The sequence below is a fragment of the Vulpes lagopus genome, chromosome 1, assembly GCF_018345385.1.
Source record: "Vulpes lagopus strain Blue_001 chromosome 1, ASM1834538v1, whole genome shotgun sequence".
In the NCBI taxonomy this organism is placed as follows: Eukaryota; Metazoa; Chordata; class Mammalia; order Carnivora; family Canidae; genus Vulpes; species Vulpes lagopus.
The window spans coordinates 145,008,363-145,023,153 of NC_054824.1; the positions used below are offsets into that span (position 1 = coordinate 145,008,363).

The window sequence follows — 14,791 nt, forward strand, 5'->3', positions numbered from 1 at the left end:
CGGAGACAGGGAAGGAGTGCTTGGCGTGGCCTCTGTCCTTGGCTCCTGGCCCAGGCGGCTGCCCCCAAGGGGGGCAGATATTGCACAGGGCTCCTCTGTCCTGTGCGGAGGGGCAGGGAGTGGTCCCTACTCGCCTGGATGCCAGAGTGCTGGCTCCCAGGCCCAGCGGGATCAGACAAGGCCTTGTCAGCGGTGGGTACAGGAGGGAGAGCGGAGGCTGGGGCTGCCAGAAGGGTGGGGACAGCCAAGTTCCTACACTCAAGGGCAGGGCCGTGTGTGACATGAGGGTCTGGGCGTCCAGAGACTCCCGAGCAGAGAAGGGGACAGAGAGATTCCGTCAGGGCACCTCCTGTCCAGCCACCCCTCTTTGGCCAGAGGACCTGAGTGGGGCCAGAGGGGTTGGGACTTCATCCTCTCATTGTCCCTCTGCCCTCAGCCTTGGGCCTGGGGAGAGGAAGAGCCTGCTCCGGACTTGGGCTGCCCTCCAAATGTGGCAGCCTGCCGGCACTGGGACCTTTAGAGGGGTTGCCAGTTCTTTCTGCCCGCGGCCCTGAGCGGGAGTGGTTTCTTGCTGGGTATCCTGATTTCAAGGCCTCGGGCCCCATCTAATCCAGGAGCCCCTGGTCTCTCCCTGCCCCACACAGGGACCGGGATAACTCCTGGGAAGAGGGGTGGGGATGGGGAGAAGCTGCAGCTGTGGGGACCCCAGGTCAAAACCCGTTGGCAGCACAGCCGCTGGTTCCTTCACACCTGACAGCTTGAGTTTATCCCGCCTCTCCTCCCATCTTCTGAGGAAGTCCTACTGAAGATCTAAGCTGCATTCCCCACCCAGCCTCCCATGGCCTTCTCCTGCTCTTCCTGCCCCCAAGACACCTTCCCTGCCCCCTCCCCCATCACCCTGTCCAGCACACCTCACATTGCGGCTGAGTCTGAGGCTCAGAGAGGTTAGACATGATGAGAGGCCACACAGCCTCCCTCATCCTGCTCTGACCCAGCCACTCGGAGCAAACATCACAGGCTAGACTGTTTGGGTTTGGAGGCAAGGGGCTCATTATATGGCGGCACTGAGGGGCCGGGGGAGGGGGGTAGGATGCATAAGGTGGGGTGGCCCCAGGCCTAATCCCTGTCATCAGCACTGTGGGCAGAGATGATGATGGGCCTGGCTTCTGCTGGCACTGGGGTCACCTGGACTGCCACCCTGCCCTCCCAGGGCCCTGTGAGGCCTTCCAGGTCCTTCTGTCCTCAGAGGACAGCTCCTCCGCACTAGCTTCCTCCCCAGTCACCCTGTTTCCTCTACTCCATCCAGCCCTGAGGCCCCCCCACACTGGGGAAGGAAGAGTCCAGATTTTGGAGGCGAGAGAATGACTTTATTCAGGCAGGGAGGAGCCAGATACAACACAGCAGGAATACGTTGTGGGGGTGGGGGTGGGGCGGTGATCAGGACATGGGAGCACACCCTCACCAGGTGGCCAGGCATCCCAAGAGGATGCAGCGAGGAGGGACAGGGCTGGTGAGCCCTGTGGTGAGCACCACCCAGCCCCCTCTCCTGGGAGGAGCTCCTCCCCAATGATAAGATGGGAGAAGGGGTGCTCGAGGGAAGGGGCCTAGTCCTAGAGTGGTTCAATAGGCTTCAGCCTTACAGGACAGGGCAGGCCAGACGTCCCCCATCGCAGGGTCTAAGGGGCTGGGCTGTATTCTCTTGGAACACATCCCTACACCTCACCTTGGCCAGCCAGACCTCCTGGACAGAAACCACAGGTCAAGAGATTATAATTTAAGGGTGCTGCCTCTGAGCAGGGAGGGGGCTTAGGGACCTCCTACAAGTATGGGTGCATGTGCGTGTGTGTGCGCACACAGACACACACAGACACACACACAAAGTTGTCAGTGAGGGAGGAGGCACTTTCTCTAGTCCTCCCCTGAGGACCAGGAGTCTACATCTCCTTCCCTCTGAGTGAACTTCAGGAACTGGCCGGGGCCCAGGTGAAGAGCAGGTCCCGCCCAAGGGGTCTTCAGGGCACCCCTCTCATCCTCCTCCAAGGGGCTCCCTTGGCCCCCCTCGGGGCCCCCCAGCTCCCCCTGCCCTCCTCCCTCAGACTGCTGCAGCCCATTCACAACCTCCCCATTCATATGTTCTAATTCCTCCTTCAGGCTGGGGCCCTGGCTATTGACACCAAGCCCGTCCCCTCCTCCCAGGCCTGGCTCTTCCACCCCAGTGAGGGTTCCCAGAGGGCCAGGGACCTGGTCTCCCCTCTCTAAGGGAACAGGGTCAGCCTCCTCATCTGAGCCTGAGGGCTCCGTGCTGTCCCGGGACTCAGTCTCCAGGACACTCACGCAGGAAGCAGCTGCCATGCCCCTTGAGCCATCATCCCAGGGAACACTGACATCCACGCTCTCAGACCCCAGGAAGCTCCCTCTCTGAGGGCCACCTGACCCTGGAAGGGTGCCAACAGCGAGTCCCGGGCCCCAGTGGCCAGCCTCTGACTCTCTTCCCTCTTCTTCTTCTCCCTCTTCCCCACTCTCTTCCTCATCTGCAAACCCATCAGACTCCCTATCCCTGTCCCAGGCTGCTGGCTCCAGGAGCAGCTGAGGCACTTGGCCTGGACATTCTGCAGCCTCCCCAGGGACCCCAGGAAGGACAGAACCCTCGGTTTCCAGGTCCTCAAATTCGCCCGACAAGTCAGAGTCCTGACCACATTCTTCCCCCTCCTCCTCCTCCTCTTCCCCAAGCTGGGAGGCCAGGGCAGAAGGATCCCAGCCTTCCTTTCCAGCCTGGCCTTGAGGGGAGGGCCTCTGTTCTCCAACCTGGTCCCACTTGGGGGATGCTGGGGACCTGAGATAGAGGCCCAGGGGAGTGGAGTCAGGAAGAGTCTCCCCAAGCTCATCGGCCTCACTGTCTTCTCTGTTCTCCTCTCCTTCCTCCTGGAGATCCTCAGGGCTCCCCTCAGAACCCAACTCCTCCTGCTCGCCCTCCACCCTTCCCAGATCCTCTGCTCTGCCCTCCAGCCCCCAGCCAGCCTCCTGGCTCCCCTCAGCCAGGAGCTGGAGCCCAGGAGCATCTCCAGGGATTGGGGTGGGCACCTGGGGTTCAGTGGGCCTTGGGCTGAGGGGTCCCAGCATTAGGTCTGCATCTTCTCCTGCTTCCTCTGCCCCCAGGGGCCTGGGCTGAGGGGTACCCCCACTGTTTCCACTGTGAGAGGGGTCCTGGGTCTCAATGGGAAGCCCCACCTCTGCTCCCCAAGGGGCCTCAGGCTCCACCTCCTCCCAGCACTGGGGAGGTGCCAGGGGGTCTGTGCTCTTCCTGAGCAGGGTTGAAGGCTCTGGATCCAGAGCAACTGCCTCTTTTGAGCCCAGAAAGGGTCCTTCCAAGCCCTGTATCCTCTCTGCCTCCAAACCTTCCTCACCTATGGGTGGGACCATCACCTCCTCTCTGGCCAGGTGGCCTGGGTCCTCCAGCCCTACCACCTCCTGCTCTGGTCCCTGTAGGCTTCCTGGAGCAGAGTCCTCTACAGCTGTCTCCAACCCCAAAGTGACCTCTAGGGAGGTTTGGCCACCCTCTGGGGACTCATCTCCACCTTCTGATACCAGCTGTCTTGCCTCTGACATTCCCTGGGGAGCTTGGAGCCCTGGGGCCCCCACTTGCTCTGGCTGAACCTCAAGGTCCTGGAAACCCTCAGTGCCTCCCTCCCCACCGACTCCCTTAACCGGGATCCTCTGCTCTTTGGGCTCAGGGCAACCTGGGTGCCCCTTGCCAGGGCTCCAGACCACCCCTGTGGCTGCCAGCTGCAGTTCTCCATGCCCTACAGACTCCTTCCCAGAGCCATCCCACTCTCTCAGGTCCAGCTTTGCCTCAGCCTCCTGACCCACTGCAGCCCTGCCAGGGAGCATTTTCTGATCCACTTCTTGGCCCCCCACCATATCTTCCCACCCCTGCTGGATGGCAGACAGCGGCAACTCCTGTCCTTCCTCTTTCAAAGACCTTGGTGACTCTGGATTCTCCATATGCTCCGGGGTCTCTTCCTCAGCCAGGTACCTTTGACTTTCCTTACCAAGCTCTTCTGGAGGTCTCAGATGCTCTAGGTTCCCCTCACCCAGAGAGTTCAGTGATTCCAGATTTTCCTTTTCTAGAGGTCTCAGTGTCTCTTGGTGCTCTTCCACAGATTCCAGTGGTTCCTGACTTTCCTTTTCTAAAGGCTTCATTGTCTCCTGATTCGTTTCTTCTAGAGACCACAGTGACTCTTGAGTTTTTAGAGGTTTCAATATTTCCAAGTCTTTTCTTGCAGACTGCAGTGGTTCTAAATTTTCTGTTTCTAAAGATCTCATTGCCTCTAAACTCTCTTCTTTTAGGAACCTTAATAACTGTTGATCCTCATTTTCCAAAGGTCTAAATATCTCCTGGTCTTTTCCAAGAGACATTTGTGGCTCTGGTTTCACCTTTTCTAAAGGTCTCAGTGTTGCCAAATCTTCTACTAGAGACCTCACTGGCTCCTGGTTCTCTTTTTCTAGAGATCTCAATGTCTCCTGGTTCTCATCTTCTAGAGACTTCACCGGCTCCTGGTTCTCTTTTTCTAGAGGCCTCAATGTCCCCTGGTCTTCTCCTTCTAGATACCCCACTGGCTCCTGGGTTTCTTTTTCCAGAGGCTTCAGTGTCTCCTGGTTGTCTTCTTCTAGAGATCTCCAGGACTTTGGGTTTTCTTTTTCTAGTGGTCTCAAATTCTCTTGATTCTCATCTTCTAGAGAATTCATTGGCTCCTGGTTCTCTTTTTCTAGAGGCCTCAATGTCTCCTGGTCTTCTTCTTCTAAAGACCCCACTGGCTCCTGGCTTTCTTCTTCTAGAAGCTTCAATGTCTCTTGGTTATCTTCTTCTGGAGACCTCCAGGATTTCTGGTTCTCTTTTTCTAGTAGTCTCAAGTTCTCTTGATTCTCATCTTCTAGAGACTTCACTTGCTCCTGGTTCTCTTCTTCTAAAGGTGTCATTGTCTCCTGGTCCTCTTCTTCTAGAGGCCTCAAGGATTTCTGGTTCTCTTTTTCTAGAGATCTCAATGTCTCCTGGTTCTCATCTTCTAGAGACCTCAGTGGTTCCTGGTTATCTTTTTCTAGAGGCCTCAAGGTCTCCTGCTTCTCATCTTCTAGAGAGTTTAGCAACTCCTGGTTCTCTTTTTCTTGTAGTCTCAAGTTCTCTTGATTCTCATCTTCCAGAGACCACAGTGGCTCTTGATTCTCCTTTTCTAGATCTCTCACTGACTCAACGTTCTCTTCCAGAGACCTTACTAACTCTTGGTTTTCCTTTTCTGGATATAAAAATGTCTCCAGACCGTCTTCAAGAGACCTCATTATTTCTCTATTCTCCTTTTCTAGAGATTGCAATATCTGTGGGTCCTCCTTTCCTACAGACTTAACTAGTCCTAGAGTCTTTTTTTCTAGAGATCTCACTACCTCTGCATTCTCCTCTTCTAAAGACATCAATAGCTCTTGATTCTCCTTTTCTAGACTGTTTGATCTATCTAACTTGTCTTCTTCTAAAGACCTCAGAGATTCTAGATACTCCCTCTCTAGAGATCTCAATGTCTCATGGCTCTGTTTTTCCAGAGACATTGATGGCTCTTGAATTTTCTCTTCCACAGATTTCAGAGTCTCTCTTTCCAAAGGACCCTGGGAGTCCTGGATTTCCTGCATGTTCAGACCCTCATCTTCTTGCTGTGTTTCCTGCTGCAAACTGCTCACCATTTTGACCTCTATGGCTGTTTCTTCCTCTGCCAGTTTCTGGATTTGCCCTTTGCCTTCCTCTTGGAATCTGCTGGCCATTCCAGACCCACTGAGTTCTCTACCTTTGGCCTCTAAACTAGAGTGGTAAGGGCTGAGGGATGAGGCCAAAGAGGTAGCATCCTCAGAGGACTGGCCTGTACTGGCCTCTCGTTGCTCGCCCCCAGGCTCCTCTGGTCCTGGCAGGATGCTGGTAGGGATGGCCACCTTGGCTTTAGCCTGTATAGCCTCTGGAACCTGCTGCCTCCCGATCTGTGGCTGGAGCAGGGAGGGGGGGGCATCCTGAGCTCTGATCTCTGCATCTCTAACACTGCAGGGAGCCTGAAGTGTGGGCGGGATGGGGGTGCTGGCCAAGGTTGGGGTACGGGCCTGAAGGAATTTTTGGCTCTTCAGAAAGCCTGGCATGGGTGTCTCAAGGGTATCAGGCAAGGGCAAGGAGAGGGAAGTAGGGCTCAGGGCAGAGAGCAAAGGTCCCAGGTGCTGGCCCTCTGGGGTCCCAGGGAAATGCAGCTCCAGTTTAGGGTCTGGAAAGGCAGAGGGGAAGAAACAGTGTCAGGAGGGACTGGCAGTGGCGGGGAGCTTCCAGGCAGCTACCATGTGTGGCAAGAGTGCCCATGAGCCCTGCCCCCACCTTCCACTGGCTGGGCTGAGAGGCCATGGCTACTGCAGCCCCAGGAGTCAAGATCTAGACTCTGTCTCCCGGGAGAGAAATCATTCGGGGTATAAAGAGCAAAGGAAAGAGTCAGGAGGGGAATCTGGCCCCTCCTCTTACCCTGGAAGCCGAGAGAAGGGTTGGAACCACTGCCAGGGGTCTGCAGCCGGGAGTTCTCAGCCTCTAGGAGGGTCCTGGGGATGAAGGAGGAAAAGCTGGGTCACCCCTCTGCCCACAGGCCTCTGGCAAGTCAGCCATGAAGGACTCCACTGAGCTTGTGTCCCTGGTCCTGCCAGACTTCTCTTCATTTCTGCCGCCACACAAAAGCCACATGCGGGCCAATACTTGGCTGTGCTCGGGAAATCACATGGACACACGCCACAGATATCACACACTAGGTCACACAGCATCGCACACTTATTTAGAACACACCGCTAGACTCACAGACACAGGAGCAGATTCCCACACAGTCTACACAGCGCGCGCGCACACACTCACACACCTCCCCCCCTTTCCCCCCATCCCCCCCACACCAGGCCAGTGATCTCATCCTCTCTCTGGGGCTGATTCTCATGCTAATTGCTGCCTTTGTCCACAGGGCTGTCTGGAAGGTCTGAGTAGGGGGCTTCCCAGGGGAAGTGGGAATTCTCAGGCGGTTCCCATGGGATAGGCTCCCTCTTTCTCCCCCAGGGCCCCCAAAGCTGGTCACAGACAAAAGCAAATGAATTCCGTTCTCTCTCTCCAAATCCTTTTCATGCCTCAAAAACCAGTGGTTAAGCCTGCCCGGACCCTTGCCCTGCGTGTTTTGATTGGGGGTCAAGGCCCTCATCCTGAGATCTCTAAGTACTCTGGATCACAAGCCTTTCAGGGCAATGGAAGTCTTTGTGTCCACAGCCCTGCCTCCATGCCCCACAAGGAATGAAGAAGGGACGAGGAGGAGGGGAACGAACCAATTCAACAGATCATGCTGAACATGAACTCTGCTCCTCTCAAGGACTCGGAGTCTGCTTAGTGTCTGCCATGGTCTCACCTGTCCTTGCCTACCGGGTACCTGCTCTCTGAGCTCTGTGCTCCAAGGAGGTACAGTGTCCTCTTCCTCATCTCAAGATCCTCACTGACCTTCCCTTTCACGGCCCTGCCTCCCCTGCCCCAGCGTCCTTGTCTTGGTTGGCCTGGAAATTCTTGAGGGTACTGTCCTCATGGTGTGTCCAGTGCTGGCCCCCACCCTATGGCAAAGCCCCTTCCTTGGGTTCCATCACTGGGTCCTCCACACAACAGATCAGGTTTCCAGAAGAGACTGGACTTTGGCCCAAGGCCACAGAGCCAGAGAGGCAGCACTTCCTTGGTCTCAGCCTTTCTGGAGCCAACAGGAAATGTGATCAGCAGATGGATGGTCTGGGCAGAACCGGGGCACTAGGGCTTGAGGGGAGTCAAGCCCATGATGTTCAGGACGGAAGGGGCCTTGGATGTTACCCAGCCCATCTCCCATCTCCAGACAAGGAGACTGAGGCCCAGATCAGGTGGCAAGTCAGTGCCATCCTCCACCCAACCTGCAATTCCTTCTTTCTGGGGCTGCCAGAGGACATCATTACCTCAGCGTGCACACACACATACCCACACACATATACACACAGGCTTTTCAGCCCCTTCCGGGAAGGTCTGGATGGAGATGCCCCACGTGTGTCCAGCTGTCTCTCCTGAGGCCATCCACTGAGCAACATCATCTCTCCTTGGGGGACTTCCTAGGCACAGGATACTTTTTTGGTCCCAAACCCACAGGAGCAGGTGGGCTTGAGGGTAGGGGCACACATCCTGGGTTGGGAGGAATCAGTAGAGTCACGGAACCTACTGGTAGCACAGCTGCCACGGCCCATAGCTCTGGGTCCCTGCAGTGGAGCCTCCGCCTCTGAGCAGGTGTGTATCTGTGTGCTGGGGCTGGTCACCATCAACCCATACCTGTATGTGGCCACTTCCAGGCTCAGGGACATCTTGAGGTGTGCTAGCTGCTGCCGACCTTCCAGGACCTGGGCAATCTGGCTCTGCAGGCCCTGTTTCTCCTGCTCCAGGGCGTCCACTGTCAGCTGCAGAACAAGCCAGAGAGGGCCAGTGAGGGGCAGGGCTCCTCCTGCTAATTAACCTGTGCCCACCTCTCCCCCTCCCACCCCACTACCCCTTCCACCCCCCTGCTGCTGCTGCCTCTGTTCTCTGGCTTCTGGCTTCTCCATAGAGCAAATTCCTGCCTCTACTGCCTTATGCCCTGCCCAGAGCACCCCCTCTGGAGCCTCCAAGATGAGGAGATGAGGATGGTGGCCCCTCTCGGGCCTCTCCCAAGGTCTGGCTGCCGCTCAGAGGATGCAGAGTGAATGGGAGCCAGTGCTGCCTGGATTTCAGCTCCCACAGGAAGCGGGGGGGTGAGAGAGGAGAGAAAAAAAAAAGTGGAAGCAGAAGGAAAAACGATTAATCAAGAGGCCTGGAGCCCGCAGGCCTGGAAGCCAAACACTGGGTCCCAATCCCTGTCTCCAGGTTCTCACACCAGGCCCCTACCCCCTCCGCTTCCCACATGTTCTGGAATCTTTCTCCTCAGAGAGGAAGGGTGGGAGGTGGCCATGGCCAGACCTCTGTCTGGTCCGGGCTGGAGGCTATTTCCTCAGCTGCTGGTCCCATCTGCACCCTGTGAGAGCGAGCAACTGTACCCGGCCTTTGGAATGTGCTGCAGGAGCGGAGAAGCCGTGACATGGTCGTAGGGCTGGTGGCCACACACCCAGGGCTCGAACCCCTCCTGTCCTGGGGAAGAGGCCTTTAAGATCTGGGCAGTGGCCAGTGGCCAGTCGGGCAGACTCTGCGCTGGGGGCTGGCAGGCTGGCGTAGGGGTGGGAGTGGTGCCCTGTGCACCCTCTGAGCGCATCCTCTGAGCCATAGCAGAACCCAGGAAGCCCGGGGCCTGTCCAGACAGCGAGGAGGAGGCTGCTGCCGTTTTCTTGCGCCTGTCTGCCGGCGCGGGGAGTGCTTGACACGCTCTGAACCCCCGCCATTCCCACCGCCTCTAGACAAAGTCGGCAAAGTCAAGGGCCTCTGCACCAGGACGGATTTTCTAAGAAGGGGCCCCTGCACCGGCAGCACCTCCACCTCCGCTCCCCACGGCCTCCCGCAGGTCCCTGAGCCCGGCAGGGACCGCGCCTCCCCGGTCACCTGGAACTTCTCGGTGGCCCGGAGCCGCTCCTGCCAGCGGCCCTCCAGCCTCTGCTCCAGCGCGGCCCTGCGCTCCTGGAGGCCGCCGCGCTCCGCCTGCAGCTGCTGAAGTTCCAGGCGACCCTCGCGGGCGCCCTGCACCGCACAGCTCAGGCGCTCGCGGGCTTGGCCCAGCGACGTCTCCATGCGCGCCACGCGCTCCTGGTAGTCCCGCACGGCCCCGCGCCACGCGTCCCCCAGCCGCCGCGCCAGCTCCTCCAGCTCCGGGGCGGGCGCGGGGGGTCCGCGGGGCGCGGCGGGGCGGCTGGGGACGCGGGGCCGGGCGCAGAGGCCGGCGCGCTCCTCCTCGTGCGCCGCGCACACCGCCTTCAGCTCGCGCTCCAGCTCGGCCACCCGGGAGCCCAGCCGGGCCTGGGCGCACTTCTCGGCCTCGGCCGCACGCCGGCTGCGGGCCGCCTCGGCAGCCGCCCGCTCCCGCGCCAGCCGCTGCTGTTGGCACTGGCTGGCCACACCCTCCACCTCGTCCGCCAGGTTGTCGCGCGCCACCTCGGCCGCGTGCTTCTCCCGCCAGCGCTGCTCGACGAGGGCCCGCAGGGCCGCCAGCTCTTCGTCTGCACGGGCCCGCCAGGAGGCATCCCCGGTCTGTGCCCGGAGGCCCCCGAGCTCCGCGCCGAGCAGCTCATTCTGCTCCTCCAGGGCCTTCACCCGCGCCAGGTAGGCCTCCAGACGCCGGTTGAGCTCCCACATCTGAAAAGATTCCTCCCCCAGGCAGCCCTCCATCCTGCTCCAGAGTCTGACCCACCGAAGGCGGAGAGACACGGGGCAGCGGGAGAAGCCAGCAAGCAACTCTCCCAGCCCTGAGGACGGACGGGAGGGAAAAGGAGACCGGCAGGGACAATGACGGGGCGGGGCGAGGAGCAGCCGAGCGACTGAACGTCGGGAGTGGGAAACGAGGCTATTCATACTCCCGCCAGCCTGGCGGGAAAAGGGGCGGGACCCAGGCCTTAACCCCTGGAGTTCGGGAAGCCGGCGGCTGGCAGCTGGCGTCGGTGCGCCCGGCTGTGCTGGATCCTGGAGTGGGGGGCCTCCTGGGGAATCCAATCCTACGGGTGGTGGAGGGTGGGGGTGGGGGGCAGCAGGGCGAGTCCCAGTTACTCAGCATGCCCAGGAGAGGTACCACTCATGGAATCGGTTTCTTCACCCATAAAATGGGATCAATGATAAGACTATCGCTGGGCCACCGGACCTTGGTTGTTTGGCAGATAGGAGTGCTCGCCCTCCTGAAATGCCTAGAGAAAGCCGCGTTGCAGAGAGAGGACAGAGGGACCCAGCCTGGAAAACAAGAACAAATATGTTCTGTTAGGAGGCGCAGCACGCACACACACACACCAGGAAACGGGGAGATCCGGGGGAGAGGATGTGCTCCCCATTATGCACCTCCATCCTTCCCACTGCTCTTCCATATGACCCAAGGCTCACAAACACACGGTTCTGGTAAGTCAAGGCCTCCCCCAGTTCTCAGCGAAAGGGGTCCCATCTTGCCCTCTGTGTCAGGGGGGTTTTTTGGGCAGAGCGTGCCCCCTGGTGGTGGATAGACAGGGCCAGGAAGAGAAAGCCAGCAGAAACAGCCCAAATGTCCTGAGCCTTGGCAGTGCCACATCATGTTCTGACATTTTACTGGCACTCTCTGACGGAATCCTCAAAACATCCCTTTGAGGAGGGGCACTTGGGTAGCTCAGTGGTTGAGCATCTGCCTTTGGCTCAGGTCGTGATCCCAGGGTTCTGGGATTGAGTCCTGCATCAGGTTCCCAGCAGGGAGCCTCCTTCTCCCTCTGCTTGTATCTCTGCCTCTCTGTGCGTCTCTCGTGAATAAATAAATAAAATCTTGGGGATCACTGGGTGGCTCAGCAATTTAGTGCCTGCCTTTGGCCGAGGACCTGATCCTGGAGTCCTGGGGTCAAGTTCCACATCTGGCTCCCTGCATGGAGCCTGCTTCTCCCTCTGCCTGTGTTTCTGCCTCTCTCTGTGTGTGTCTCTCATGAATAAATAAGTAAAATATTTTAAAAAATAAATAAATAGGGGATCCCTGGGTGGCTCAGCGGTTTAGCGCCTGCCTTTGGCCCAGAGAGCGATCCGGGAGTCCCGGGATCGAGTCCCGCATCGGGCTCCCAGCATGGAGCCTGCTTTTCCCTCTGCCTGTGTCTCTGCCTCTTTCTCTATGTGTGTGTGTCGTGAATAAATAAATAAAATCTTTAAAAAAATAAATAAATAAATAAATAAATAAATAAATAAATAAAATCTTTAAAAACAAAACAAAACAAAATCCCTGTGAGGATTCTGCAGCTCTGCAAGTGGAGAGCTCACCAGAGTGGGAGCAGTGGGGAAGGCCTCCTGGAGGGGGCGATCCCTGAGCTGGTTAATGAGGGAAGGGTAAATGTGGAGTATGTAAAGGGAGGCAGGGCCAAAAAGAATCGGAGGCTGTCTCTTGGGAAGGAATTTCTGCCCACATAAATCCAGTTTAGGCTAGTAAGTGTTCACTGTGTACCCGCTAAGTGTCATCACTCTGCCCCAGCCCCAGAGGAGCACACGGTTTGGTTTGTGAGGACAACAGTGATGAATGCTCAGGGTCGGCTGGTGGAGGTAAAAATAGTGAGATTATTACAATACTCAGCTCCCAGGGTGTCTACAGAGAGCTAGGGAAGCACAGAGAATGGGGTGGGGGATAGAACGGGGTCAGGGACCAGAAGTCCATCCCACCGATGCCACCACCCATCCCCAGGCCAGCTAGGATTTGGAATTTACTACCAGCACATGGAATGAAGGCTGGGAGGGGCTGGTGGGTGTAGAATGGAGGGGGTGACCGAGGATCAGTGCACACCTGAGGCTGAGGCTTCTCCATCCTCACGTTACCTCACAAAGCTGCTGTCTGGCTTGGGCTGGGGGCTCCCAAGAGCTGTGTCCAGGAGAGAGCACCGTGTCTGACTTTTGCATTCTCTAGCTAACCACCTTGGGCAAATTGTGTAACTTCTCTAAGTAGCCTCAGTGTACCTGTTGGTAAAGGAGGTTAATACTTCTCCGTTCCCATACATTTTCTTTGAAGATCAAACAAGACCACGTGTGGGGAAGTCTTTGAAGACCATCACCATGAAAGCCATTGCACTGGAGCAAACTCTCCCATGGACACTGTTGGTGAACCTGGGGGCTCATGGGGAACAGAGATGCTCTGGGATGCTGGAGAAAAAATGTGGTATTGATTTTCCTAAGCAGGGGAAGTAGGTTCCAGCAACCACAGCCTGGCACAGAAAGAGAGGCAGAGACACAGGTAGAGGGAGAAGCAGGCTCCCAGTGGGGAGCCCGATGCGGAGCTCCATCCCAGGATCCCGGGATCACTACCTGAGTAGAAGGCAGCCGCTCAACCACTGAGCCACTCAGGCGCCCCATGGATTCCTGGGATTTTTGTGAGGACTTTGGCGGCACTTTTCTGTCCCTGGACCCAGGACACCTGGGCCATGTGATGCTGTGGTGGGTAGATACAGAGCTCAGTGGCCACACCCAGAGGCAGAGTAAGGCCCTGGGGCCACCTCACAGAGTTCTGCCCTCCGACTTTACTATCGCAAATGTTTGTCAAAGACTGGGTTGAAAGCCTAGAAGCCGCATTTGTCCGATCTACAGACTATGCAAGAACTGAGAATTAGGTTTTCTTTTTTTTAAGATTTTATTTATTTATTCATGAGAGACACACAGAGAGAGAGAGAGAGAGAGGCAGAGACACAGGCAGAGGGAGAAGCAGGCTCCATGCAGGGAGTCCGACGTGGGACTCGATCCCGGGTCTCCAAGATCACACCCCGGGCTGAAGGCGGTGTTAAATCGCTGAGCCACCCAGGCTGCCGGAGAATTACGTTTTGACTGAGTACCAAAAAATGAACCAAATGACATTTGATAGGAATAAATGTAAAATTCTGCTTTTGGTTTCAAAGTCAGCAGCCTAAGAAAGGAACAGTGAAGAGAGAGTGTGTCCACTGAAGACAGCCTGGGGGTTTCTGCGGAGCTCAAGGTCCTCATGTAACCAACGTGGCAAAATGACTCCACCTGCCTTGAGCGGGTGCAGGGTGTCCAGACCAAGGGGCGACAGCTTTGTGGCCCTCCGTGCATGGAGTATAGTTCTGGATGCTGTATTTTAAGAGGGACCTTGAGAGGTGGGAATAGATCCCAGAGGAAGAAGACAGGGTGACAAGAGAACTTGGAATAATGTTTGATGAAGACTTTCTCAATCTACTCATGTCCCAGCTAAGCTCCAAAGCTAAAAGCACAGCCTCTGAGCACCGCACACCCCCTGAAGAGCGGTTCCCGAGCTGCCAGGAAGGCCTCTGCGCCCTGTCTACGTGGGGAAGGCAGGCGGAGTTGGAAGAGCCCAGTGCAGCTGCACTGGGGGGTGTCAGCCATCCCTGGAAGGCAGATGCAGCTTCTCCCTCTTCTGCGCAGAGGGGACCTGTGATGCCCACAAGGGCAAGTGAGAGCGGGCTTCCGAGGGGATGAGTCCTCAGGGGTGGGGGTCCGCCTGAGGGGCACACCGGTGTCCCATTCCTGGAGAGGGATGGTGGGGAATAGACGGGGCCACAGGGAGGGACAGGTGAGGCTTGGTGTGCCAAGAGGACTTTGTGAAAGGAGCCCCCGTGGGCCCCGGGGAGGAAGGCCCACAACTGAGGGAGGCTGGGTAAGGGACACTCACCCCTGTTGCCCCCCTCAGACAGACAACAGGGGACAGAAAAGCTCAGAGTTGGGGGGGGGGCGCCTGGGTAGCTCAGTGTTTGAGCATCTGCCTTCAGCTCAGGGCATGATCCTGGGGTCCTGGGATCGAGTCCTCCATCAGGCTCCCTGCTCAGTGGGGAGCCTGCCTCTCCTTCTGCCTGTGTCTCTGCCTCTCTCTCTGTGTGTCTCTCATGAATAAATAAAATCTTAAACAGAAAAAAAAACACCTCAGGGGTTTTCTGCCAGCTGCCCTTCAGGGATGGGAGAGGGAGCTACAGCAGCAGGTTATCGCAGTTGATGATCAGGGACATCTCAGAAGGTCTCATTTCCCTTCTATCCTCTCTCCCACCTTCTTTGCCTCATAACGAAGAGGCTAGGGCATCCATCCCTAACTTAGCCCCTAGCCTTTGGCTCCCTGACCTGCTCCTTCTCAACCTT

At 57.3% G+C, this 14,791-nt stretch overlaps 1 protein-coding gene across 1 annotated transcript; it reads right to left on the bottom strand.

Moving 5' to 3' along the window:
* Nucleotides 1–1,323: 1,323 nt before the first annotated feature.
* Nucleotides 1,324–10,553, bottom strand: NES (nestin). Its single transcript, XM_041762390.1, has 4 exons — nt 9,605–10,553; nt 8,372–8,496; nt 6,536–6,609; nt 1,324–6,287 (listed from the first exon to the last, which is right to left on the bottom strand). The coding sequence occupies exons 1-4, from the start codon at nt 10,382–10,384 to the stop codon at nt 1,909–1,911; spliced, it is 5,358 nt and encodes a 1,785-aa protein (XP_041618324.1). The 5' UTR covers nt 10,385–10,553; the 3' UTR covers nt 1,324–1,908.
* Between the last annotated feature and the right edge of the window lie 4,238 nt (nt 10,554–14,791).

What these genes read in the sequence shown, in the direction of transcription:
- NES (XM_041762390.1), bottom strand. Translation starts at nt 10,384, where the DNA reads ATGGAGGGCTGCCTGGGGGAGGAATCTTTTCAGATGTGGGAGCTCAAC. An exon ending in GGGCCACCGAGAAGTTCCAG is followed by an intron (nt 8,497 to 9,604) that starts GTGACCGGGGAG and finishes CTTGTTCTGCAG; the next exon opens with CTGACAGTGGACGCCCTGGA. An exon ending in CTGGAAGTGGCCACATACAG is followed by an intron (nt 6,610 to 8,371) that starts GTATGGGTTGAT and finishes CTTCATCCCCAG; the next exon opens with GACCCTCCTAGAGGCTGAGA.